The sequence below is a fragment of the Stenella coeruleoalba genome (assembly GCF_951394435.1).
Source record: "Stenella coeruleoalba genome assembly, chromosome: X".
NCBI classification, from domain to species: Eukaryota; Metazoa; Chordata; class Mammalia; order Artiodactyla; family Delphinidae; genus Stenella; species Stenella coeruleoalba.
In genome coordinates, this window is record NC_137152.1 from 50,564,137 (window position 1) to 50,591,947 (window position 27,811).

Here is a 27,811-nt window from a genome sequence, read left to right on the forward strand (position 1 = left end):
AAGTCCTAATAAAGTGTTTTAAAATCTATTCTGATTAATAGCTGCAATTTTCTTATTCTGTCTATATATCATGTTACTCAAACTTTTGTGTAATTTCTCCTTTTTTAACATCTTTATTGGAGTATAATTGCTCTACAATGGTGTGTCAGTTTCTCCTTTATAACAAAGTGAATCAGCTATACATATACACACATCCCCATATCTCCTACCTCTTGCCTCTCCCTCCCACCCTCCCTATCCCATCCCTCTAGGTGGTCACAAAGCACCGAGCTGATCTCCCTGTGCTATGTGGCTGCTTCCCACTAGCTATCTATTTTACATTTTGTAGTATATATTCTGGTAGAAGAGCTCCATTCAACATTTCTTGTAATGCAAATCTAAGTGTTCTCTTAGCTTCGTGGACTTCTATATCCAGTTCCTTCTCCAGGTTTGGGAAGGTCTAAGCTATTATTTCTTTAAATAAACTTTCAGCTCCCTTCTCCCTCTCTTCTCCTTCTGGAATACCAATTCCCCTAACATTGATCTTCCTAAAAGAGTCAGATAGGTCTCATAGTATTTCCTTATTATTTTATACCTTATTTCTCTATCATCTTCTACTTGTATCATTTATAGATTTCTATCTCAAGCTCACTAATTCTCTCCTCCATGTGATATGTTCTATTTCCAATGTTTTCTAATGCATTCTTCATCTCATTTATTGTTTTCTTCAGCTCCAGAATTTCTGTTTGGATATTTTTTAGAGTTCAAATCTCTTTGATAGTATTCCTTCTGTTAATTTTATTCCTGAGTTCATTGAATTACCTTTCTGGGTTTTCTTGTATTTCAATGTGTTCCTTTATGACAGCTATTTTAAATTCTTTATCAGATAGATCACAATCATCTGTGAATTTAAGTTTGGTTTCTGGAGAATTATCATTTTCCTTTTGTGGTACAGTGTTACTGAGGTTCTTCATGCTACTTATTAAGTTGTTACTCTGTCATTGCATCTGAAGTATCAACAAGTTAGAAATTAAAGGTCTTTCTTTTGTTTTCCTAGATAGAGCTATAGCATAAGTTTTCAGATTTTCTTACCTGATCTGCCTCTGGTTACACTGGAGAGTCTTCAATTTTCACCCCCCACAGTCTCTCTCATAGTTGTGGCTCTATGCCCTTGTTATTGCTTCTTGTGCCTTCAAATCATTGGTGCCTTTGTCTGCCAGTGTTGCCGGCAGTGATGCCTTGTGCACTGGAATGTTGGGCTCTTCTGCCACATCTGGGATCCCTGAGTTTCAAACTCTGCTGCTGCAAGGGGAGGGGCTGGGGAAGAGTGGGAGCCCTGGTGGTGCAGGCACCCCTACCTTGCCCAGTGTTGTAACGTTCATGGGTTCTGCTGCTGTGCAAGGGGGAACAGGAGCCAGAGTTATGGCACCTCAGCAGCTAGAGAGATGGTGTCTCAGGTCCTACTGCCACTGTTGCCCACTTACCTGTGGCCTTAGGCACTGCTATAGCCAGGATGCTGGAGTCCTGTGCACTGCTTGCCTGCTACTACTGGGATCTCTGGGGCTGTGAACTCAGCAGTCTTGGCCAGAAATCTCAGATTGTCAACACTACTTCCACTGGTCCTCAGGTTCTGCACTTTCTACATGTTCCAGTCAAACCACCTTTAGATGTATAGATATGGGGAATTCTCCAGTGTCCTTGTGTGCTAGGCACAGGCTACTTTTTTGTACTATGGATGTTTTATAGGTTGTAGATTGAAGGGGGGAGACAAAGGTAGCTTTTTGCTCATCCATGTTGCTCAAAAAGACTATTCTTTCACAGTACTCTGGTATAAATCAACTGACATAAATGTGAGGGTCTATTTACGAACACTCAATTCTATTGTATTGATTTTATAAAATTAACAAAAAGAAACATCAATTAAATAAAACTGGGACACCAGAGAGAGGAGCTTTCATGCCCTGCAGTGATAGCAGAGCCCAACTGGAACAGAGAGGCCCGTGTACCGCAAAAAAAAAGAAAGAAAGAAAAAAAAAGAAATACATCTACATGTGGAACAACTCCTAAAGAAAACCTACTGAATGCTGGCAGAAGACCTCAGACTTCCCAAAAGGCAAGAAACTCCACATGTAACTGGGTAGGACAAAAGAAAAAACAGAGACAAAAGAATATGGACAGGACTGGCCACTAGAGGACGGAGCTGTGAAGGAAGAAGAGTTTCCACACACTAGGAAGCAGCCTCACTGGCAGAGATGGGGGGTGGTGGCAGGGGGGAGGGGGAAGCTTTGGAGCCATGGAGGAGAGTGCAGCAACAGGGGTGCAGAGGGCAAAGCAGACAGATTCCCACACTGAGGATCAGTACCTACCAGGATTCACCAGCCTGAGAGGCTTGTCTGCTCACCCACTGGGGCCGGTGGGGGATAAGAGTGGAGGCTTGCGCTTTGGAGGTCAGATCCCAGGGAGGGGACTGGCATTGGCCGCATGAACACAGCCTGAAGGCAGCTAGTGCACCACAGCTAGCAAGGAAGGAGTCCAGGAAAAAGTATGGACCTGCCAAAGAGGCAAGGGACCACTGTTTCGGGGCGTGCGAGGTGAGGGGATACAGAGCACTGCCTAAACAAGCTCCAGAGATGGGTGCAGGCTGCGGCTATCAGCCAGACATCAGAGACAGGCATGAAATTCTGAGGCTGCTTCCGCAGCCACGAAGAAGTCTATGTGAAAGCACAGGTCACAATCCACACATTTCCTCACAGGAGACTGTGCAGTCCGCCAATGACAGGGTCCCGTGATCCAGGGACAACATCCTTGGGAGAACACATGGCACGCCTCAGTCTGTTGCAATGTCACACCAGCCTCTTCAGCCACAAACTCGCCCCACATTCCATACCCCTCCCTCTACTTGGTCTAAGTAAGCCAGAGCTCCCTAATCAGCTACTCTTTAACCCTGTTCTGCCTAGGTAGGAACAGATGCCCTTAGGTGACCTACATGCAGAGGTGGGGCCAAATCCAAAGCTGAATCCCAGGAGCTGTGTGAACAAAGAAGAGAAAGGGAAATCTCTCCCAGGAGCCTCAGGAGCAGTAGATTAAATCTCCATAATCAAGTTGATGTACCCTGCATTGGTGTACTACCTGAATAGCCAACAAATCATCCCAAAATTGATGGGGTAGACATTGGAAGCAACTGTAGACGTGGGGTTTGCTGTATGTGACTGACCAGTTTCGGGTTTTATTTTTATCATACTTTAGTATTTAGAGTTAATTATCACTGGTAGATTTTTTATTTATTTCATTGCTCTCTTCCTTTTTTTTAGATATATATAGGTATATACACTTTTCCTTTTTTTCTTTTTGTGAGTGAGTTTGCTACTTTGTGTGATTTTGTCTGTATAGCCTTGCTTGTACCATTTGTCCTAGGGTTCTGTCTCTCCATTTTTTTTTAATATAGTTTTACTCCTTGTTATCATTGGTGGATTTGTTTTTTGGTGTGGTTGCTCTCTTCTTTCTTTCTTTTTTTTTTTGTATTACCTTTAATTTCTTCTTTAATATTTTTTTTAATTTTTTACTTAAATAACTTTATTTCTTGTTATATATTTTTTTATTTTTTATTTCTTTTATCTCTCTTTCCTTCTGAGTCAGGTGGCTGACCTGGTCTTGGTGCTCTGACCGCATGTCAGGCCTGTGCCTCTGAAGTGGGAGAGCCAATTTCATGAATTTGGTCCACCAGAGACTGCCTGGCTACACGTAATATCAAACAGTGAAAACCTCCCAGAAATCTCCATCTCAATGCTAATATCCAGCTCCACTCAATGACCAGCAAGCTACAGTGCAGGACACCCTATGCTAAACAACTAGCAAGACAGGAACACAACCAAACACATTAGCAGAGAGGCTGCCTAAAATCATAATAAGGTCACAGAAACCCCAAAACACACCACCAGCCATGGTACTTGCCCACCAGAAAGACAAGATCCAGCCTTATCCACCAGAACATGGGCACTAGTCCCCTCCACCAGGAAGCCTACACAACCCACTAAGCCAACCTTAGCCACTGGGGGCTTACACCAAAAACAAAAGGAACTATGAAACTGCAGCCTGTGAAAAGGAGACCCAAACACAGAGTTAAGCAGAATGAGAAGACAGAAAAACACACAGCAGATGAAGGAGCAACATAGAAACCCACCAGACGTAACAAATGAAGAGGAAATAGGCAGTCTACCTGAGAAAGAATTCACAGAAATGATAGTAAAGATGATCCAAAATCTTGGAAATAGAATGGATAAACTACAAGAAATGTTTAACAAGGACCTAGAAGAACTAAAGAGCAAACAGACAATTATGATCAACACAATAAGTGAAATTAAAAATTCTCTAGAAGGAATCAAGAGCAGAATAACTGAAGCAGAAGAATGGATAAGTGACCTGGAAGATAAAATATTAGAAATAACTATTACAGAGCAGAATAAAGAAAAAAGAATAAAACGAATTGAGGACAGTCATAAAGCCCTCTGGGACATTAAACACACCAACATTCAAATTATAAGGGTCCCAGAAGAAGAAGAGAAAAAGAAAGGGACTGAGAAAGTAGTTGAAGAGATTATAGTTCAAAACTTCCCTAATATAGGAAAGGAAATAGTCAATCAAGTCCAGGAAGCGCAGAGACTTCCATACAGGATAAATCCAAGGAGAAATACGCCAAGACGCATATTAATCAAACTGTCAAAAATTAAATACAAAGAAAAAATATTAGAAGCAGCAAGGGAAAAACAACAAATAACATACAAGGGAATCCCGATAATGTTAACAGCTGATCTTTCAGCAGAAACTCTGCAAGCTAGAAGGGAGTGACAAGACATATTTAAAGTGATGAAAGGGTAAAACCTACAACCAAAATTACTTGACCCAGCAAGCATCTCATTCAGATTCAACAGAGAATTTAAAACTTTTACAGACAAGCAACGGCTAAGAGAATTCAGCATCACGAAACCAGATTTACAGCAAAAGCTAAAGGAACTTCTCTAGACAGGAAACACAAGAGAAGGAAAAGACCTACAATAACAAACCCAAAACAATTAAGAAAATGGTAATACGAACATACAAATTGATAATAACCTTAAATGTAAATGGATTAAATGATCCCACCAAAAGACATAGACTGGCTGAATGGATACAAAAATGAGACCCATATATAAGCTGTGTACAAGAGACGCACTTGAGACCTAGGGACACATAAAGATGGAAAGTGAGTTGATGGAAAAAGATATTCCATGCAAATGGAAATCAAAAGAAAGCTGGAGTAGCAATTCTCATATCAGACAAAATAGACTTTAAAATAAAGAGTATAACGAGAGACAAAGAAGGACACTACATAATGATCAAGGGATCAATCCAAGAAGAAGATAGAGCATTGGTAAATATTTACGCACCCAACATAGGAGCACCTCCATACATAAGGCAAATGTTAACAGGCATAAAAGGGGTAATCAACAGTAACACAATCATAGTAGGGGAATTTAACACCCCACTTTCACCAATGGACAGATCATCCAAAATGAAAATAAACAAGGAAACATAAGCTTTAAATGATACATTAAAAAGATGAACTTCATTGATATTTATAGGACATTCTGTCCAAAAACAACAGAATACACTTTCTTCTCCAGTGCTCATGGAACATTCTCCAGGATAGATCATATCTTGTGCCACAAATCAAACCTTGGTACATTTAAGAAAGTTGATGTCGTATCAAGTATCTTTTCTGACCACAACACTATGGGACTAGATATCAATTAAAGGAAAAAATCTGTACAAAATACAAACACATGGAAGCTAAACAGTACACTACTTAATAACCAAGATATACCTGAAGAAATAAAAGAGGAAATCAAAAAAATACCTAGAAACAAATGACAATGAAAACACGATGACCCAGAACCTATGGAATGCAACAAAAACAGTTCTAAGAGGGAAGTTTATAGCAATGCAATCTTACCTAAAGAAACAAGAAACATCTCAAATAAATAACCTAAACTTACAGCTAAAGCAATTAGAGATAAAAGAAAAAAAAAGTTAGCAGAAGGAAAGAAATGATAGAGATCAGATCAGAAATAAATAGAAAGGAAATGAAGGAAACAATACTAAAGATCAGTAAAACTAAAAGTTGGTTATTTTGTTGAGAAAATAAACAAAATTGATAAACCATTACTCATACTCATCAAGAAAAACAGGGAGAATACTCAAATCTACAGAATTATAAATGAAAAAGGAGAAGTAACAACTGACACTGCAGAAATACAAAGGATGGTGAGAGGTTACTACAAGCAACTCTATGCCAATAAAATGGACAACCTGGAAGAAATGGAGAAATTCTTAGGAAAGCACAACCTTCCAAGACTCAGCCAGGAAGAAATAGAAAACATAAACTGACCAATCACAAGTAATGAAGTTGAAAATATGATTCAAAATGTTCCTAAAAAAAAAAGTACATGACCAGATGGCTTTACAGGGGAATTCTATTAAATATTTAAAGAAGAGTTAACACCTATCCTTCTCAAACTCTTCCAAAGAACTGCAGAGAGAGGAGCACTCCCAAACTCATTTTATGAGTCCATCATCAGCCTGATACCAAAACCAGACAAAATATCACAAAAAAAGGAAATTGTAGGCCCATAGTGCTGATGAACATAGACACAAAAATCCTCAACCAGACACTGGCAACCTGGATCCAAAAACACATTAAAAGCATCATACACCATGATCAAGTGGGATTTATCCCAGGCATGAAAGCATCCTTCAATAAATGTAAATCATTGTGATACACCATATTAATAAACTGCAGGAAAAAAAACACATGACCATCTCAATAGATGCAGAAAAAACTTTCGACAAAATTCAACACCAATTTATGATAAAATCCCACCAAATTAGGCATAGAGGAAACTTACCTCAACATAATAAAGGCCATATATGACAAACCTTAGCCAACAATGTTCTCAATGGTGAAAAATTGAAACTATTTCCTCTAAGGTCAAGAAAAAGACAAGGATGTCCATTCTAAGCACTATTATTCAACATAGTTTGATAAGTTTTAGTGACAGCAATCGGAGACGAAAAAGAAAAGAAATCCATGTTGGAAAAGAAGACGTAAAGGTGTCACTGTTTGCAGATGACTTGACAATATACACAGAGAATCCTAAAGATGCTACCTGAAAACTACTAGAGCTAATCAATGAATCTGTTAAAGTAGTAAGATACACAATTAATGCACAGAAATCTCTTGCTTTCCTCTACACTAATGATGAAATATCTGAAAGAGAAATTAAGGAACACTCCCATTTACCATTGCAACAAAAAGAATAAAATACCTAGGAATAAACGTACCTAAGGAGGCAAAAGGCCTGTATGCAGAAAACTATAAGACACTGATAAAAGAAACTAAAGAGGATACAAACAGATGGAGAGTTATACCATATTCTTGGATTGGAAGCATCAACATTGTGAAAATGACTATATTAGTCAAAGCAATCTACAGATTCAATGCAATCCCTATCAAACTACCAATGGCATTTTTCACAGAACTAGAACAAAAAATTACACAATTTGTATGGAAACACAAAGACCCCGAATAGACAAAGCAATCTTGAGAACGAAAAATGAAGCTGGAGGAATCAGGCTCCCTGACTTCAGACTATACTACAAAGCTACAGTCATCAAGACAGTATGGTACTGGCACAAAAACAGAAATATAGATCAATGGAACAGGTTAGAAAGACCAGAGATAAAATCGCACACATATGGTCACCTTATTTTTGATAAAGGAGTCAAGAATACACAATGGAGAAAAGACAGCCTCTTCAATAAATGGTGCTGGGAAAAGTGGACAGCTACATGTAAAAGAATGAAATTAGAGCACTCCTTAACACCATACACAAAAGTAAACTCCAAATGGATTAAAGACCTAAATGTAAGGTCAGATACTATAAAACTCTTAGAGGAAAACATAGGGAGAACACTCTATGACATATATCACAGCAAGATCCTTTTGACCCATCTGCTAGAGACATGAAAATCAAAACAGAAATAAACAAATGGGACCTAATGGAACTTAAAAGCTTCTGCACAGCAAAGGAAACCATAAGCAAGGCAAAAAGACAACCATCAGAATGGGAGAACATATTTGTAAATGAAGCAACTGACAAAGGATTAATCTCCAAAATTTACAAGCAGTTCATGCAGCTCAATATCAAAAAAGCAAACAACCCAATCCAAAAACGGGCAGAAGACCTAAATAGACATTTCTCCAAAGAAGGTATACAGATTGCCAACAAACACATGAAAGGATGCTCAACATCACTAATTCTTAGAGAAATGCAAATCAAATCTACAGTGAGGTATCATCTCACACCAGTCAGAATGGACATCATTAAAAATCTACAAACAATAAATGCTGGAGAGGGTGTGGAGAAAAGGGAACCCTCTTGCACTATTGGTGAGAATATAAATTGATACAGCCACTATGGATAACAGAATGGAGGTTCCTTAAAAAAACTAAAAATAAAACTACCATACAACCCAGCAATCCCAGTACTGGGTATATACCCTGAGAAAACCATAATTCAAAAAGAATCATGGACCACAATGTTCACTGCAGCTCTATTTACAATAGCCAGGACATGGAAGCTACCTAAATGTCCATCAACAGATGAATGGATAAAGAAGATGTGGCACATATATACAATGGAATATTACTCAGCCATAAAAAGAAACAAAACTGATTTATTTGTAGTGAGGTGGTTGGACACAGAGTCTGTCATACAGAGTGAAGTAAGTCAGAAAGAGAAAAACAAATACGTTATGCTAACACATATATATGGAATCAAAAAAATTGTTCTGAAGAACCTAGGGGCAGGACAGGAATAAAGACGCAGATGTAGAGAATGGACTTGAGGACATGGGGAGGGGGAACGGTAACCTGGGACAAAGTGAGAGAGTGGCATGGACTTAGATATACTACCTAATGTAAAACAGATAGCTAGTGGAAAGCAGCTGCATAGCACAGGGAGATCAGCTCGGTGCTTTGTCACATCCTAGACGGGTGGGATAGGGAGGCTGGGAGGGAGACAGAAGGAGGAGGAAATATGGGGATGTATCTATATGTATAGTGATTCACTGTGTTATACATCAGAAACTAACACACCATTGTAAAGCAATTATACTCCAATAAAGATGTTAAAAAAAAAAGATAGGATACCAAAGCCTCAGGTTCTTCCTACTTGACTTCTGCTTCTCAAGCTCTGCCTCCAGCACCATCTTATCTCTCTCCTTCAGCATTTTTGTTATCAGACTGCCTCCAGCACTATCTTCCTCCTTCTTTTCTCCAGTGAATACACCTCCTCTTTACCCTCAATTCCCACATACTATTTACCTTGCCAAACTTCCCCTTTACTCTAAAACTCTTCCCCTTTTCTCTGATTTTGTCAGAACTTCTTATCTTTTATCTCTCCTTCATATTAGAAGGATAGTTTTGTCAGATATAATATTGTTGGATTGGCAGTTTTGCTTTTCTTTCAGAACTTTGAATACGCCATCCCAGTACCTTCTAGCCAGCAATGTTTCTGCTAAAATATCCATTGACAGTCTTATAGAGATCCTCTTGTACATCACAAGTCACTTTTCTTTTGTTACTTTCAAAATTCTTGCCTGGTCTTTTAACAATTTTTTTATAATTTATTTCAGTGTGGACTTCTTTTTTCATTTATTTTAACTGGCAAGCTTGGAGCTTTCAGGATCTGGATATTCATTTTCTTCCCCAGATTTGTGAAGGGTTTAGCTATTGTTTCTTTGAATTAACTTTCTGATCCTTTCTTTCCCTTTTCTTTTGAGGCTCTCCTGATGTGTATATTGTTCTACCTGATAGTGTTGCATTAGTTACTTAAGCTTTATTCACTTTTTACTTTGCTTTTTTATTATTTTAAGTATTACCATATTGTTTTTTGTCTCGTTTATGAATGTTCCTTCATTGTGGCAGCAGTGAGTGGAAAAAAAGGAAAAAATAAACTTTCTTCATGCATACACATAGGTTGTGATGTTGACCAAAGATGATGGTGAAAATTTCTCAACATGCTTGCACCAACTGAGGCTGGCCTGCAGTGGACCTTGGAAGTGAATTCCAGTGCCTGAAACCAGCCCAGCATGGGGAGGGAGGAATTTGTCTCCTTACCAACATTTGTACCTTCCCCAGGGACATTCAAGAAAAATGTTATCAGGTCACTGGTCCCCAGTCCCTGGTCTCTGGTCCCTGGTCCCCTGTTCATTGTCTGTGGCCCCAAACAGAGAAATGCTCACCAAGAGGATCGAGTTCAGCAATGAGTCCTTAGCATGCAGCATGCCCAATGTGTCCCACTCACTCGACTGACAGTTGTCCTTTATTCATTTTTTAGATTCTTATTCAGTATCCTTCTCTTACTGAAACATTTCCAATGATCTATCTTCAGGTTCACTGATCCTATCTTCTGCTTTAACTTGTCTGTTGTTGAATGCCTCTAGTGTTTTACTTTTATTTATTTATTTTTCTGTTCAGTTATTTTATTTTTTATCCCCCATGATTTGTTTGGAACTTTTTAATATTTTCTGTTTGTTGAAATTCTCAGTTTCTCTATGCATTATTCTCCTGGCCTCAGTAAACATCTCTATGATGCTCATTTTAAATTCTCTCTCAGGTAAAATATATATCTTGGTTTTATTAGAATCAATTTCTACAGATTCGTCTTGTTCCTCTCTTTGGAACATATTTCTGTGTCTCTTCATTTTCTGTGCCTCTCTGGTGTCTGTGCATTAGACAAAACTCATTTCTCCCAGTCTTTATTAACTGGCCTTGTACAGACAAAAATATTCACCAATCAGCCTGGAGAGAAATTCTCGGGCCTCTCAACCTTTGTGCTAATCTAATCTTATTTGTTTGTAGCAGTCCTCATGCATCTACAGAATGACAGTCACATCACTGTTCCAAGGCAATAAAGACTAAATAAAGTCAGTTCCTTGGACAGCCTACAGAAAAGTTAGATCATTGGATGCTCTAACTCTTTCACTCCCCAGTGAGAACCTGGTATCTTGGATTTTTCACCTGTTTGCTCTTTACTGAGCTGAGAGGGAGGGGCTGTGGCAACTAGTTGTGTGCTATATTATACCACTATCTTTGTTTCCATTGAACCCCAGGTAGCTAGAATATGCTGGTAATACAGAAGCCATTCCTTTGGGTATCCCCTTATAAAGTTTGTACATTAGACATATAGTCCATCTTTCCCTCCCCAGGGAAATGAAATTTTCACTAGAGGGGATCAACAGTAAATTTGAACTAGCAGAAGAATAAATATACATGAAGACAGATTGATAGAGATTATGCAATCTGAAGAAGAGAGGGGAAAAAATGAAGAAAAATGAAAAGAGTTTTATAGAAATGTGAGACACCATTGATAAATTCAAAGTAAAATAAACTTAAAGAGATCCATACCCAAACACATCATAGTCAAAATGTTGAGAGCCAAAGAAAAAGAGAATATCTTGAAAGCTGCAAGAGAAAAACTGTTCTCTATGTACAAGGGGGCCCCCAAAGAGATTAACAGTTGATAGTTCATCAGAAAAAATGGAAGCCAGAAGACTGAAGGCAAATATATTTAAAGTGCTAAAACTTGCCAACCAAGAATCTTACATACAGAAAAACAATATTTCAAAACTAAAGGTGAAATAAAGACATTCCCATATAAACAAAAATTGAGAGAATTCATTGCTAGCAGACCCATTTTACAAGAGATAGTAAAGGACGTTATTTAGGTTGAAAGCAAGTGACCCAAGGCAGTAATTCAAATACACATTAAAAAACAAAGAACACATATAAAAGTGATTATGTAAAAAAGAAAATATAATTGTGTCTTTCTTCTCCTTTCTTCTGTTATCCAATTTAAAAGCCAATTGTGTATGTGTGTGTGAGTGTGACTTTATTTTGGTCCCCTAACATATACTAATGTAACATATTTTACAATAGAAGGAGGTGGGGAGAAAAAAGCCATAAGAGTAAGGAAATGACAGTAGGTGGTGAATCAAAGTCTTGAGAACAAATAAAGAGAGCCAGAAATGGTAATTAAGAAGATTAACATAACCAACTCTATAAAATATACTTGCTTTCCTTTTTTCACTCAGCTTCCTTAAAAGACATATAATTCTATAAATTGATAATTATGACAATGTAATCTTAGGTCTATAACATATAAGATGTAATATGAAAAACAACAACACATAAAAGAGAAAGAGGAAATAGAGCTATATAGAAGTAAACATTTCTATATCTCACTGGAAATAAGTTAGTATAAATCTTACGAATATTTTTATAAGTTAAGATGTATATTGCAAAGCTTAGAACAATCATTAAGAAAATAACCCAAAGTACTAAAATCAGTAATGAAAGAGGGGTCATGACTACTGACATTTCCTAAGTAAAAAGACTATAAGAAAATACTATGGACAACTGTATGCAACAAACTATGTAACTTAGATGAAATGGGAATATTCTTTAAAAGACACAAATTATGAACAATGACTCAAGAAGAATAGAAAATCTGAACAGATACATAACATAACATTACTAATTTACATAAGTAAATAGATTTAATTTATGTTTTCTTCCAACAAAGAAAAACATAAGGCCCATATAGCTTCACTTTTGAATTCTACCAATTATATAATAATTAATTTCAACTGTTCACAAATTCTTCCAAAAACTAGGTAAAGAGGGAAAACTTCTCAAATCACTCTGAAGTCATTATTATCCTGATACTAAAACCAGAAAATGACATCACAAGAAAACTATAGAACAATATGCTATTGGAATACACATGGAAAAATCTGAACCAAATTATGTCAGAGTCCAGAAACAGATATAAAGGACTAAACACCACAACCAAATGTGATTCATTCCCGAAATGCAAGGTTGGTTTAGCATCTGAATATTAATTAATGTAATACACCACACTGGTAGAATAAAAGGCAAATATCATGTGATTATCTCAACAGATGCAGAAAATATATTTGACAACTTCAAACACACTTTCCTGAGAGGAATGTTCCCCTGCTGGCCTGCTGCCAAGCAGGACAGAGAGGGACCAGCACTGATGGCTGCCATGTTGCCACACTTCCTAGGCTGAGACACATACCTGCAGATGTGCACAGTGTCTGGGTGCTGAAACTCAGGGTTCAGTGGACAGACTCGGGGAGAAGGCTTGGTTTGGCTGCACGGAAACAGCCCATATGTCCTGGAATGTGGTCCAGGCTGCAATTGGGAGTGTATGCAGAACGGAGTGTGGGTCTGCCATAGAAGTCCCATTATCAATGCCCTGATGGTGGGGTGTGGGTCTGACATAGAAGCCTCATTGCCAGCATGCTCACAGCAGGGTACAGCTCTGGCCATGGAAGAATTTGGGAGAACACATGCACAGGGACTGAAGTCCAAGCCGATTATTGGCCCTCCCACAGTGGAGCATGACTTCAGTGGGATTTGAGAGCTTGTGCTTTGTGAGCAAACACACATGGAAATTAACACTGAAGTCTGAGTGATTATCAGCACTCCCACACCAGGGCATGGATTCAGCAGGCTTTGGGAGCTTGTGCTTTGTGAGAGCACACATGCTGAAGGCAGGATGACGACTGACCTGATTATCAGCACTCCTGCAGTGGAGGCAGGTCCAGGGGTAGTACCAGCAGCAGTGGATTTTTTGGGAGCACACAATGGGTGGTGGATGGTGTCACAGTGTCATACATCCTGGCTGACATCTCCTGGGGAGGAACATGCAGTGGCTCCTTTCACAGAGGGAGCACTCCAGCTCCACCTACCTCACACCTCACCTTAGAACCAGATCTGGAGCCTTCTACTCCAACAATTGGGGAGCAGACTCTGCCCCTGACAAGGCTGTGACAACCACAGAGCAAAGAGAAGCCCGCACCCAACATCCAGTGGAGGCTCTGGTCACTACAACACCAAACACATCCCTTATCAAGGGGACAATAGCCAACACACTCTGAAGAAAGACCAAGGAGGCAACCGTAACAAATACAGCCCTTGCAACAAAAATGTTGGACTTACACAGTCTACACAGGGATGCTCCCACATTAAAAACAGCCCTTCCAGACTGCAGTAGATAACTGTTTCTCCTGAATTCATAGTCAGAGAAATATAATTAAAATAAAAAAGCAGGGGAACTACTCCCAAATAAAAGAACAAAAGAAAACCCCTAAAGGAACAATGAAACAAACCACACCATTCTACTAGACCCTGAGTTCAAAAAAGAGGGAATAAAAATGTTAAAGGAACTAAGAAAGACTATTAATAGAAATCCAGATCACTGCAACAAGGAACTAGAAACCATAAAGAGGAGTCAATCAAAATTAGACAACTGAACTGCCAAGATAAAAACTGAGCTAAAGGAAATAAGTAGCAGACTAAATAATGCAGAACAAATAAGTGATCTGGAAGATAGTATAATAGAAATGACCCAATCAGAGCAGCAGACAAAGAGACAAGTGAAAAAAATGAAAGCAAAATATGAGATCTATGGGATAATATAAAGTGTGCCAACCTATGCATAATAGGGATTCCAAAAGGAGAAGAGAAAGAAAGGGTGTCAAAAATGTATTTGAAGAAATTATGGCAGAAGACTTCCCAAAGCAAAAGAAGGAAATATATACCCAGGTACAGGCAGCACAGAGGGTTCCAAACAAGATGAACACAAACAGACCCACACCAAGACATATCATGATTAAAATGGTAAGAGTTAAAAATAAACTGAGAATTCTAAAGGCAGCAAAAGAAAAACAAAAGGAAAGGGAAAAAAAGGAAAAACAAAAGTCAGCTACAAAGGAACCCAATAAGGCTATAAGCTGTTTTCTCTACAGAAACTTTGCAAGAAAAAAGGGAGTGGCGAGATATATTCAACATCCTGAAAGGTAAAAACCTATAACCTAGGATACTCTAACCCAACAGGATTATCATTTAAAAATAGAAGAAATAAATAATTTCTTAGACTAGCAAAAACTAAAAGAATACAGCAATACTAAATCTATACTAAAAGAAATAGTGAAAGGTCTTCTCTAAGGCCTTCTCTAACGTCTTCTTGATTCTATAGAAGCAAGAATCTATAGGAAAGGGAAAATCACAATAGGAAAGGCAGGTATATAAAAGAATTGAAAATCATTTAAATAAGGCAGCACATAGATTAAAAACAATAAAAAATTGTGAAAACAATTATAACTACAAAGAACAGCAAAAGGATAAACATAGAGATAAAGATGTAAAATAGGATATCAAAATCATCAAAATGTGGGGGAGGGGAAGAAGAAAATGTAGATCTTTTAGAATGTGTTTGTGCTTATATGACTATCAGTCTAAAGCAAGTAGATATAGTTATGGGTTAACATACTTGAAAACCAGGATAACTACAAATCAAAAAACATACAAAAGACTCACAAAAACCAGAAAGAAAGGAACTCAAGCATAACACAAAAGAAAACCACCAAACCACAAAAGGAAAAACAAAAAGAAAGGAACAACAAAGAAATACAAATCAACTTGAAAACAAGGTTTAAAATGGCAATAAATACATACTTAACAATAATTACTTTAAATGTCAATGGATTAAATGCTTTGATCAAAAGACAGAGTGAGTGACAGGTTGTATAATAAAAGAAGAACCTACAATATGCTGTCTACAAGAGATTCACTTTAGGGCAAAAGACACACATAGATTGAAAGTTAGGGGATGGAAAAAGATATTTCATGCAAATGGAAATAACAAGAAAGCCAGGGTAGCAATACTCATACCAAACAAAATAGACTTTAAAACAAAGGCCATTAAGAAGTACAAAGAAAGACACTATATAGTGATAAAGGAATCATTACAAGAGGATATTACACTCGTTAACATATATGCACCCCAAATAGGAGCACCTAAATACATAAAACAAATACTAATAGATATAAAAGGAGAAATTGATAGGAATAGAATAATAGTAGGAGAATTTTAACACCTCACTGACATCGATGGACAGATCTTCCAGACAGAAAATCAATAAAGCAACAGAGACACTAAATGACATAATAAAAAAGTTAAGACTTAACTGACATCTATAGGACACTACATCCAAAAACAAAACAAACAAACAACAACAACAAAAAAAAAACCCAGAATATACATTCTTTTCAAATACACAGGGAACATTCTCTACAGTAGACCACATACTAGGACATAAAAAATGCCTCAGTAAATTGAGGAGGATAGAAATTATTTTAAGCATCTTCTCTGACCACAACAGCATGAAACTAGAAATCAATCACGGAAAGAAAAATGAGAAGAAAACAACTATATGGAGACTAAAAACCATGCTACTAAAAAACCAATGGGTGAATAATTAAATCAAAGAGGAAATCAAAAAATACCTTGAGACAAATGATAACGAAAACATAACCATACAAAATCTATGGGATGCAGCCAAAGCAATCCTGAGAGGGAAGTTCATAGTTATACATTCCTTCCTCCAAAAGCAAGAAAAATCTCAAATAAGCAACCTAAACTACCACCTAAAATAATTAGAAAAGAACAAACAAAGCTTAAAGTCAGGAGAAAGAAGGAAATAATAAAGATCAGAGAGGAAATAGAGATTTCAAAAAATAGATAGAAAAAAAAATCAATAAAACCAAGAGTTGTTTTTTGACAGGATAAACAAAATCAACAAACCTCTGGCCAGGCTCAGCAAGAAAAGAGAGAGGACCCCAATAAAGAAAATAAGAAATGAAAGAGGGGAAATAACAACCAATACTGCAAAAATACAAAAAAATCATAAGAAATACTATGAAAAGTTGTATGCGAACCAAATGGACAACCTTGAATATATGGACAAGTTTCTAGAAACATACACCCTGCCAAAACTAAATCAAGAAGAAACAGATAATTGGAACAGACCAATCACTAGTAGTGAAATAGAATCTGTAATCAAAAAAAAAAAAAAAAAAAAAAACTCCCTGCAAACCAAAGTCCAGGACCAGATGGCTTCACTGGGGAATTTTACCAAACATACAAAGAAAAACTCATACCTATTTTTCATAAACTATTCCAAAAGATTGAGGAGGAGGGAACACTCCCAAAGTCATTCTATGAAGCCACCATCACCCTTATACCAAAAACAAAAAAGGACACTACAGTAAGTCCCCTACATGCGAATGAGTTCCATTATGAGAGTGCATTCGTAAGTCCAATTTGTTCGTAAGTCCAACAAATTTAGCCTAAATACCCAACTAACACAATTGGCTATATAGTACTGTACTGTATTAGGTTCATAACATTTTTCACACAAATAATACACAAAAAACAAACACAAAAAGTAAACATTTCAATGTTACAGTACAGTACCTTGAAAAGTACAGTAGTACAGCACAAGAGTTGGCACTTCTTAGCAGTACCAGCTACATCACCTCTGCTTTTATGCTTCCTTCTGGACATCCTGGACTTCAAATAACAATACTGTGCTACTGTACTCTATACAGTACTGTACTGTAAAATACACAAAAGCACAACCACTTGTAGAGAATGCACCCACGTGACAATGTATGCCAGACACATGAACTAACTTATGTGACTGGATGTGCAAATGCACATTCACATCTTCCAAAGTTCTCAACTTGAAGGTTCGTATGTAGGGGACTTACTATACAAAAAAAAGAAAAGTGCAGGCCAATATCTTTGATGAATATAAATGTAAAACTCTTCAACAAATTATTAGCATACAGAATACAACACATAAAAAGATCATACACCATGATCGAGTTGGATTCATTCCAGGGTCACAAGGATGGTTCAACATATGCAAATCAATCAATGTGATACACCATATCAACAAAGGAAAAGACAAAAACCGCATATCCCTCAATAGATGCAGAAAAAGCATTTAATAAAATTTAACATTCATTCATGATAAAAGCTCTCACCAAAGAGGGTATAAAAGGAACATATCTCAACATAATAAAAGCCTTTTATGACGAACCTGCAACCAACATCATACACTATGGTGAAAAGCTAAACACCTTCCCGATAAATTCTGGAACATGATAAGGATGCCCACTCTTGCCACTTCTATTCAACATAATATCAGAAGTCCTAGCCACAGCAATCAGACAAGAAAAAGAAATAAAAGATATCCAAATTGGAAGGGAAGAGGTAAAATTGTCATTGTATGCAGATGATTATAGAAAAATCCTAAAGACTCCACAAAAAATATTAGAACTAAAAAAGCTAGCAGGATAGGATACAAGATCAATATACAGAAATCTGTTGCATTCCTTTACACTAACAATGAAATATCAGAAAGAGAAAGTAAAAAAAAAAAATCCCCTTTAAAATCAGAAAAAAAAAAACTAATAATAAATCTAACCAAGGATGTGAAAGACCTATACACTGAGAACTATAAAACATTGATAAAGGAAATTCATGATGATACAAAGAAATGGAAAGTTGTCCCATACTCTTGGATTGGAATAATTAATACTGTAAAAAAATGGCACTACCACCCAAAGCAATCTACAGATTTAATGTGATCTCTATCAAATTATCCATGATATTTTTCACAGAGCTAGAAAAAATACTCCTAAAATTTATATGGAATCACAAAAAACCCAGAATTGCTAAAGCAATTCTGAGGAAAAAGAACAAAGCTGGAAGCATAACCCTCCCAGATTTCAGACAATACTACAAAGCTATGGTAATCAAAACAGCATGGTGTTGGCACAGAAACAGACATTTGGAGCAATGGAACAGAATAGAGCCCAGAAATAAACCTATGCACCTATGGTCAATTAATCTTCCACAAAGGAGGCAAGAATATACAATGGAGAGAAGACAGTCTCTTCATCAAGTAGTGTTGGGAAAGCTGGACAGCCACATGTAAATCAATGAAGTTAGAACACTTGTTCACACCATACACAAAAATAAACTCAAAATTCATTAAAGACCTAAATATAATACCAGATACCATAAAATTCCTAGAAGAGAACATAGGTAAAACATTCTCTGATACAAATCTTAGTAATATTTTCTTAGATTCAGTCGGCCAAGACAAAAGAAATAAATGTGAAAATAAACAAATGGGACCTAATCAAACTTAAAAGCTTTTGCACTGCAAAGGAAACCATAAACAAAATGAAAAGACAACCTAAAGAATGGGAGAAAATATTTGCAAACAATGCGACCAACAAGGGCTTAATTTCAAAAACATACAGACAGTTCATACAACTCAATATGAAAAAAAAATCAAAAAAATGGGCAGAAAACCTAAACAGACATTTTTCCTAAGAAGATATACAGATGGCCAACAGGTACATGAAAAGATGCTCAACATCACTAATTATTAGAGAAATGCAAATAAAAACTACAATGAGGTATCACCTCACACCAGTAAGAATGTCCATCACCAAATGTCTACAAATAATGCTGGAAAAGGTGTGGAGAAAAAGGGAACCCTCCTACATTGTTGGTGGGACTGTACATTGGTGCAGCCACTATGAAGAACAGTATGGGGGTTCCTTAAAAAATTAAAACTAGAGTTACCATATGATCCCACTCCTGGGCATATATCCAAAAAAAAGGGAAAACTCTAATTCAAAATGATACATGCACACCAATGTTCATAGCATCACTATTCATAATAGCCAAGACATGGAAGCAACCTAAATTTCCATCAACAGATGAATGGGCAAAGAAGATGTGGTATATATACAATGGAATATTACTGAGCCATAGAAATGAAAGAAAAAATGTCATTTGTAGCAACATGGATGGACCTAGAGATTATCATACTAAGTAAAGTAAGTCAGGCAGAGAAAGACACATTATATGATACCACTTATTTGTGGAATCTAAAGAAAATACAACTCAACTTAATTACAAAACAGAAACAGACTCACAGATACAGAAAACAAACTTATGCTTCCCAAAGGGGAAAGGGAAGGGGGAGAGATAAATTAGGAATATGGGATTAACAGATACACACCACTATATATAAAATAGATAAACAATAATTTACTGTATAGCACAGGGAAATATATTCAATATCTTGTAATAACCTATAATGAAAAAGAATCTGAAGCTGTACACCTGAAACTAGCACAATATTATAAATCAACTATAGTTAAATTAAAAGAAAAAAAGTGAAAAGCCATTCCAAAGAATGTGATAAAATATTCTTTAATCTCATATCCAATGAGGAACTGGTACTCAGCATATATAAATAACATTTGTAACTACTGAATAATAAAAAATTCAAACTAATCAATTAAAATGGGCAATATCATTGAATAGACACTTCTCCAAAGGAGATATACAAACAGCCAAATAAGGACATGAACAGATGCTCAACACCATTATTTAGTAGGGAAATGCAGATCAAAACCACAACTAGATATCACTTCACACCCACTAGGATGGCTATACATGAATAACAGTTGTTAACGAGCATGTGAAGAAGGGTGAAATGGTATAACAACTTTGGAAAACACTTTGGCAGTTCCTCGCAAAAGTTTAACATAGAATTACAATTGTACCCACTAATTCAACTCTCAGTTGAATTACCTAAAATAAATTAAAACATATTCCATACAAAAAATATACATGAATGTTTATAGCAGCATCACCCATGATAGCCAAAATGTGGAAACAATCCAGATTTCCATAAACTGATAAATGGATGAACAATATGTGGTTTATCTGTATACATATATGCAATATTTGGAATAGAAAGGAATGAAGCATATACACAGTGCAATATGGATCTACCTGAAAATATTATACTACATGAAAGAAGCCAGTCACAAAAACTATATATGTATGTTTCCATTTATAAAAAATTACCAGAATAGAAAAATCCATAGATACAGAGGTGCATTAGTGGCTTCCTAGGGCTGGGGAAAGGGGTATGGGGTAACAGAGTACTTGGGGGAGAAATGGGAAAAACTGCAAATGAGTACAGTTTTTTTTTCCCAGATTTATTGAGATATAATTAACATATAACACTGTGTAAGTTTAAAGTGCACAACATATTGATTTGATATACCTACATGTTACAAAATGATTATCACCATAGCATTAGCTAATACCTCCATCATGTCACATACTTACCATTTGTGTGTGTGTGTGTGTGTGTGTGGTGAGAACATTTAAAATTTACTGTTAGCAATGTTCAGACATATAATACGGCATTATTAACTATAATCACCATGCTGTACATTAGATCTCCAGAACTTGGTCTTACTACTGAAAGTTTGATATACAAAATTTCTTTTCATAGTGATGAAAATGTTTTAAAATTGTGCAACCAGTGATGGGTGCACAATTCTGTGAATAGTATACAACCACTGAATTGTACAGTTTAAATAAATAAATTGTATGATCTATGAACTATAGCTCAACAAGTTGTTAAAAAAGAAGTCAAAGAACACTTTAATGGGAAGTGGAATTAGAGCTGGAAATTGAAAATAGGTATAATTTGGCAAGAGGATGAGGAAACTGGTTGGGGAGGTGTGGGGGCAAATTTCAGCAGATTCTCAATAGATAGAGGAGTTTGTGATCTAGGCAATCATTTCAGCTTCTTATTAGTGATCATAACATGATAAAACTTTCATTTAGATTAATATGCCCTGGGTAAACCAGAGTCATGGACATCTGGGGACACAGGGAGGGGTCGTCAGAGAGGTGAGTTAGGAGGCACTTAAAGTAACAGTCTGAAGAGTTTGAGAAGGTGCTATCATAAATACAAAGGAAGAGACATTTGTGGAGGAAAAAACTGACAGGGTGATTGATAAGGCAACAACGAGACCAAAGCTATTGGACAATGACCAAAAAGAGATCATCAGAGATGTCAACTTGCCATATTATCTCTTCAGTAACCTATATATTATTTATTTCTTGACCAAAACACAACTTACAAAATTGTCTTGAACACATTGCATCCGAGTCTCCAAATTCACAGCTCTGTGTGATTAGCATAACAGCACAAAAACAAAATGAGCACACCTAACTGCACAGTCTCATGTCTGAGAAGTTATGTTGAGGCACCATGGAAATACCTGGAGTCAGAAGATTGGAATGAAGACCTGGCTCTGACACTAATATTTCTATCTCAAACAAGTGACTTGCCTCTGTTTTCCCACCTGAAAAAGAAAATACCTGACCATCTAAAAACGAATTCAAACTGGTGTTGTAGGACTCAAAGATAAAGAAAAGGAAGGGAAGGAGGGAGGGAGGCAGGGAGGGAGGGAGGGAGTTTATTCAAAGGAACGTCTTCACCATGAAAAAACAAGTCTATACATACACACATCCTTCTCATTCCCTTTTTTTCTTATCATGGTTACCAGCTGAATTTTCCTTTAGGTCTCAATCATCATGAGATTAGGTGGTTAGAGTGCCCTCCTGGGCGACCAAGACAACCACTTTATATCTCTTTCAATAGGCTGGGGTTGGTTGCAGGGACACAGAAACTTTGACATGCTTAGAAGCTATACTTTGGGAAAAAATGGATTGGAAACCTAAGTGACAGCTCAAGGACGAGGGGATACAGAACCCACAGCCCAGAACTCTCGCTGCCCTCTACACCAATTCAGCTACGGTGCCACCCTGTCCCTCCCTCACTGTGGAATCCTATAAATTGGCTATCAGGAGGCTTTGACCTTTGGTCAAAAGCTGCTGCTACCTTGCCTGGCCCCGATTGCCTGGCCTGGGCTAACTCTCCAGGGACTGTGACTCTGGGGAGAGAAGGCGACTTTGGAAGAATTCCAAGTGCTACAGATAGTCTAGTCCCAGAGCCAGAACAGATCGCCCTTAGATTAGGGAGGGCGGCGGGGGGGTGGGGGGTAAAGGTGACCGGGTGAGAGAGGAGGGAAAGGTCTTACTGGTGGCACACTGGCTAGATTGAGATGAACTTCGGGAACTCAGGAAAGACTGCATGAAGGCACTTGCTTCTAGGTTATTGTGCTGTTCGCTGTGCTTATCCAAAACTCTGCATTCTCAGGTATGGAACTGGAATTTTTTTTGCCCCCTGACACTCGTAATATATCATAACATTTCATTCTGCAGATGTGTTAAGCTGCTGAGGGTCAGCTGATGCACTTCTGTTGACAGAGCAAGGATTTTGCATTGTCTGTTGGGGAACTCGCTGACTACCAGAGGAGCTGTGTGCCTGTGAGCATCTGACAATGGCTGTCAGGTCTGGCAGAGGAGGTGATATTGGGATCTAGCAAAATGGAGAGACAATTGACAATGTCTCCAAATCTCTTGGCCACCCTTTGGGTGTGGAGCAGACTCTCTGGGCTCTTTTAAAGAGGAGATTGTGGGGGGGCTTCCTTGGTGGCGCAGTGGTTGAGAGTCCGCCTGCCGATGCAGGGGACATGGGTTCGTGCCCCGGTCCGGGAGGATCCCACATGCCGCGGAGCGGCTGGGCCCATGAGCCATGGCCGCTGGGCCTGCGTGTCCGGAGCCTGTGCTCCGCAACGGGAGAGGCCACAACAGTGAGAGGCCCGCGTACCGCAAAAAAAAAAAAAAGAGAGATTGGGGGTTAAGGAACGTGGTAGAAAGGGGAAAGGGGGAAATATGCCTGAGGGTAAATTTTGGTGTAGGAGAGATACGGGATGTCCTCTGGCTGTCGAGAAAATTTTGATGCCCGTGGAAGACACAGCATTCCCCCGGCCCTGTCTGTGGTAAATTTAATGTGTCTGGCAGACAGCGCAATGTTGCTCCTTTGCGGGGTGCGGCGGGCGGGAGAGTAGACGAGGACACCGGGTGCTGAAAAGATTTGCATGCTCTAACTTACACTGAGGTAAATACATGGTGATGCCGCAAAATTTCATGTTCAATAGAGATTTTTTTTACATTTTTATTTTATTTATTTAATTTGTTTTGGCTGCGCCGCGGGGCATGTGGGATCTTAGTTCCCCAACCAGGGATGGAACCTCCGCCCCCTGCATTGGAAGCGCGGAGTCTTAACAACTGGAAGACCAGGTAAGTCCCAATGGAGATTTTAAAATATTTCCAAATGGTCCAGAAAAAACGTTGAAGTTAGGTAAAGTTATGGTATTCTCACTCCAAATAGAAATAATTTTGAGGTACGCAGGAGATAACGTGGGAACTATCACAAACCCAGAACAATCTGGGGTGCAGGACCCTGCACTCTCCAAAGGAAATACAGGGTGTATGGGAAATAAATCAGTTGTCCTTTAACGGGGACGGGGGAGGGGGAAATCTGGTTACTGTGGCAGAGGTGAGGTGTTAACACACACTCTGGTGAGAGATGTGGGGTACAAGTGGAAAATCAGGTTCTCACACTGTGCAGGGGAAGTTTATGGAAGGGGATTTATGGAAGATATCCACAATTCTCTCCTATTATTGGGGAAAATTAGATGTGCCAACAAAGACTGACGGTGCCCCACACTGCCCCGGCGGAAATTAGTGAGTTAGTGCGCATAGGAGTTTTTGGAGTGTTTATGTTTCCTTTTGAGAAGAATTGGGGTGTAGGGAAAATAAGGAAATCTTTCTAGAAAATAAAAGACACATTGGAAGATTATTTTCTCCAGAAGGACACATACACTCACACACTCACACGCACCGGGGTGGGGGGGACTAAAAAAGGAAAAAAAGTAATAAAATAACCAAACCTCAGGAGTTTCAAGAAATAAAACTCTTTGCTGTGCCTTTTAAAGTAGGAAATCGCCTGCTTTCCTGGTTTTTTCTTTCCTCTCTTCCTTCCTCATGTTTTGTTAGGTTGCCCCCCCACCCCAACTTTCTTACAAAGATTAAGTACTGACCTCATTGTTTTTGCAAAAGTTGACCCATGCTCTTGTGATTCCACATCAGCTATTTTGCATCATTGGAAAGTTGGTCGTTTGCAGCTTTTCAAAAAAGCCTCTTTCACAAACTGCCTCTTTCCCTCCACGTGGCACTCCCAATCTCTCCTCTCCAAGCTCCGGCCACCCAGAGGCTCCAAAGAGCAGGCAGGGCGCCCGAGGGGCTGCTGTCTTAGAAAAACAAATCTGGAAGCCAGATGCCTGGGAGGAGGGAGTTGGAGATCCAGGATAAAAGGGATCCGCGGGGGATACATGTTAATTGCCTGCTGATTGTTAAACTGAATGGGTTACATTTAGATGAAAGAGGTTAAAAAGTGAAGAATGCGCCCTGCTGGCGACAAACACTCCCCCTCCCCCATTCAAATACTCTGATTTGGCCCGCAAATGCCTGCGCCTTTGATAGGGGTGAAAGGAACTCCAGATGGCGTCTGGAAAATCGGCTCGCCCTCCCTCCCGCATGAGCCATCTGTGTCCCCCTGAGTTGCAGATCCACACAACAGCACCTCCTCGCAGAGGCAGAAGCCCAAGTCTTCTGCCAAGCTCTGCGGGCCAGCCCGCCCGCCCGGTGCCCGGCCCTCACCGTTGAAGGGCGGTGCCCAGAGAGGAAGAGGATAGCGAGTCTTCACCTCCCTTTTTTTCCCCAACTGACAAACTGGGGCTAAAGGTGCCTGGCTTCCTGATCGTGCGTGGGCTAAAGCACTCCAAGGTGAGTTCCTTCCTGTTTTTGTCCACTCATGGTCCATATCGATGGTGGCACTCCTGAAAATTTAGAATGTCCCAAAGGCCCCCGGAAAGCCCACTATCCCATTACCTGTATCCTACCAGCGTCTGCCCAGCGTCGGCTGCTTTGGCCCCCTTCCCCTTCCCTAGATGTTTCCAAGCTCGAAAACTGTTTTTCTGGTTTGCTTGTTTGCTTGTTTTTCATCAAAGTACACACAAACTATTAGATTGACCCCACCCCCTGGTCTTGGAAAGCCTGCAGCCCGCTCTGGAGCTGCCGCCTCCACACCCTTTCCTTACCTCCTTCCATGCCCGAGTCTTCTCAGTCTTCTCCCCAACTCTGTCTTCAGTCACGCCGGGTAGAAAAGGGCACTTATCCAAGGTAAGGTTTCTTTCAAGGGAGCCGCCGCCACCGGAATCATCAACTCAGGAATTGGGGGAGAGGCTCTTGGCCGCGAAGTGTAAAAAAGCGAATCTCGGCAATTAGAGCTTCCTCCTATCGTGCCCAGCTCCCAAGCATAGCTGGAGGTTGGGGTACGGGCACAAGACGCTGCAACCCTCGCCTGCGCGGTGCTAGGAGGTCTTACCGTGACTTTGCTTCTTTAAAGCCTCACCCTCCCGAAATTTGGGGGAAGGAGCTTACTGCTCCCTACTGCCTGTTTGGCTGGAACAGAAGTCCTATTGATGAGGAGCGGGTCTTTACAAACTGGCTAAACTTAAGTTCTCAAGCCCCTTCCCCATCTCCAGCTCTACGGAAACACCAGAAACGGCACTGTGCCGCTTCTCCTTAGCAAACCACGTAGCAATAGGGGGAGGGGCGGAGGCTCATACCTTCACCGCCCTCTTGTGTCCCGCCTCCCCTCTGAGGGGAGGTGGTCCTCTCTCAAAGGAACCACCCCCCACTCCGCCCCCAGCCTGGGACAGGGGAATTGGGACAAGGGTAAGATCAGGAAAAGAGGATGTACCCCTCCACACTGTATATTACTATTCTGCCCCAGCATACTAGTGAAGGAGTCTCAAATTCTAACGTTACCCCCAGCCTCACCCGGACTTGGACATTTGGGAAGGTGTATTAGCTGGAAATTTGGTTTGCATTCCTTTATCTGCCCACTCCTCTGCAGGCAGTGAAGGGATCTTTCCAGTGCTGCAGCTGGGGAACACTGAGGCCAGATCTGTAACTGGATCATTGGGGTGAGCCTCCAAATCCTCCCCCATCCAGATTAGATGAGGAAACAACATAGCCTCCCCTGGACCAAACAAAGAATCAAGGTCAATTCCTGGGACTAGACAGCAACCCCACCCTCTCCCAATCACACATACTCTCCTGTAGCATGGGCAGCTACTGTGAGGTGTTTCAATCAAAAATGATGGCATTTTGCAACATAAGAGGAGTCACCCGAGACAGGGGGATATGAAAAGCTAGGAAAAATGGTGACTTCATTGGCCCTTAGGGATCCTGGATCTTAGCCCAGGATCTGACCATTCTTGTTTGCCCCTTGGCAAATTTATTTCTGAGGTGTGTGTGTGGGGGGTAGGTAGAACTGGGAGGAAGAGATGGAGAATAAAAAGGAAATGAGGAAAGTCCGCAACTCTGCCCAACATATGCAACATAAACACATGCCACATAAGCATGTACCATGCAAATGTACAGTACACAAACCTACACATAAACACATGCCATGGAAACATATCACACACAAACATACATCATACATCTGCTGTTTAGGAGACAAATATACACCACACAAACTTACACCATGCAAACACAACAAGCATCCTCCACACAGATACATACAACAAAAAATACACACCTCTCAAACACACATCACACACAAAGTATGCACCAGAAACTCATATCCACCACATACACAATCCATATATACATACCCACACATATTCCCACCTTTGCTCCCTTTCAACCTGAGCTCATTGGTTTAAAAACAAAAAAAGTAGGTAGTCTTAGAGAAGGACTGAAGGATTTTCCACAATAAAGATGTTTATCACAGTGAAGGAAGTAAGGTGGGGATGTCAAGAAAGAAAAATAATCAATAAAATTATGATAAAGCCTTTCTTTTGAATAGCATACATTTTCATGCACACCCCATCATGATCTCATTTAATCTTCAGCACCACTTTGTGAGGTATATATCATCTCCATCTGATAGTTGAGGAAAACAAGGTACAGAAAATTGA

At 39.2% G+C, this 27,811-nt stretch overlaps 1 protein-coding gene across 1 annotated transcript in view; it reads right to left on the reverse strand.

Annotated features, from left to right (window-relative positions):
* LOC307180798 (dedicator of cytokinesis protein 11-like) overlaps window positions 1–26,105 on the reverse strand; it is a 46,506-nt gene extending 20,401 nt beyond the window's left edge. The window contains exon 1 of the mRNA XM_079911297.1: window positions 25,919–26,105. Within this exon, the coding sequence (XP_079767423.1) occupies window positions 25,919–25,928 (10 nt within the window). The 5' untranslated portion in view covers window positions 25,929–26,105. The remainder of the gene's footprint in view (window positions 1–25,918) is intronic.
* Between the last annotated feature and the right edge of the window lie 1,706 nt (window positions 26,106–27,811).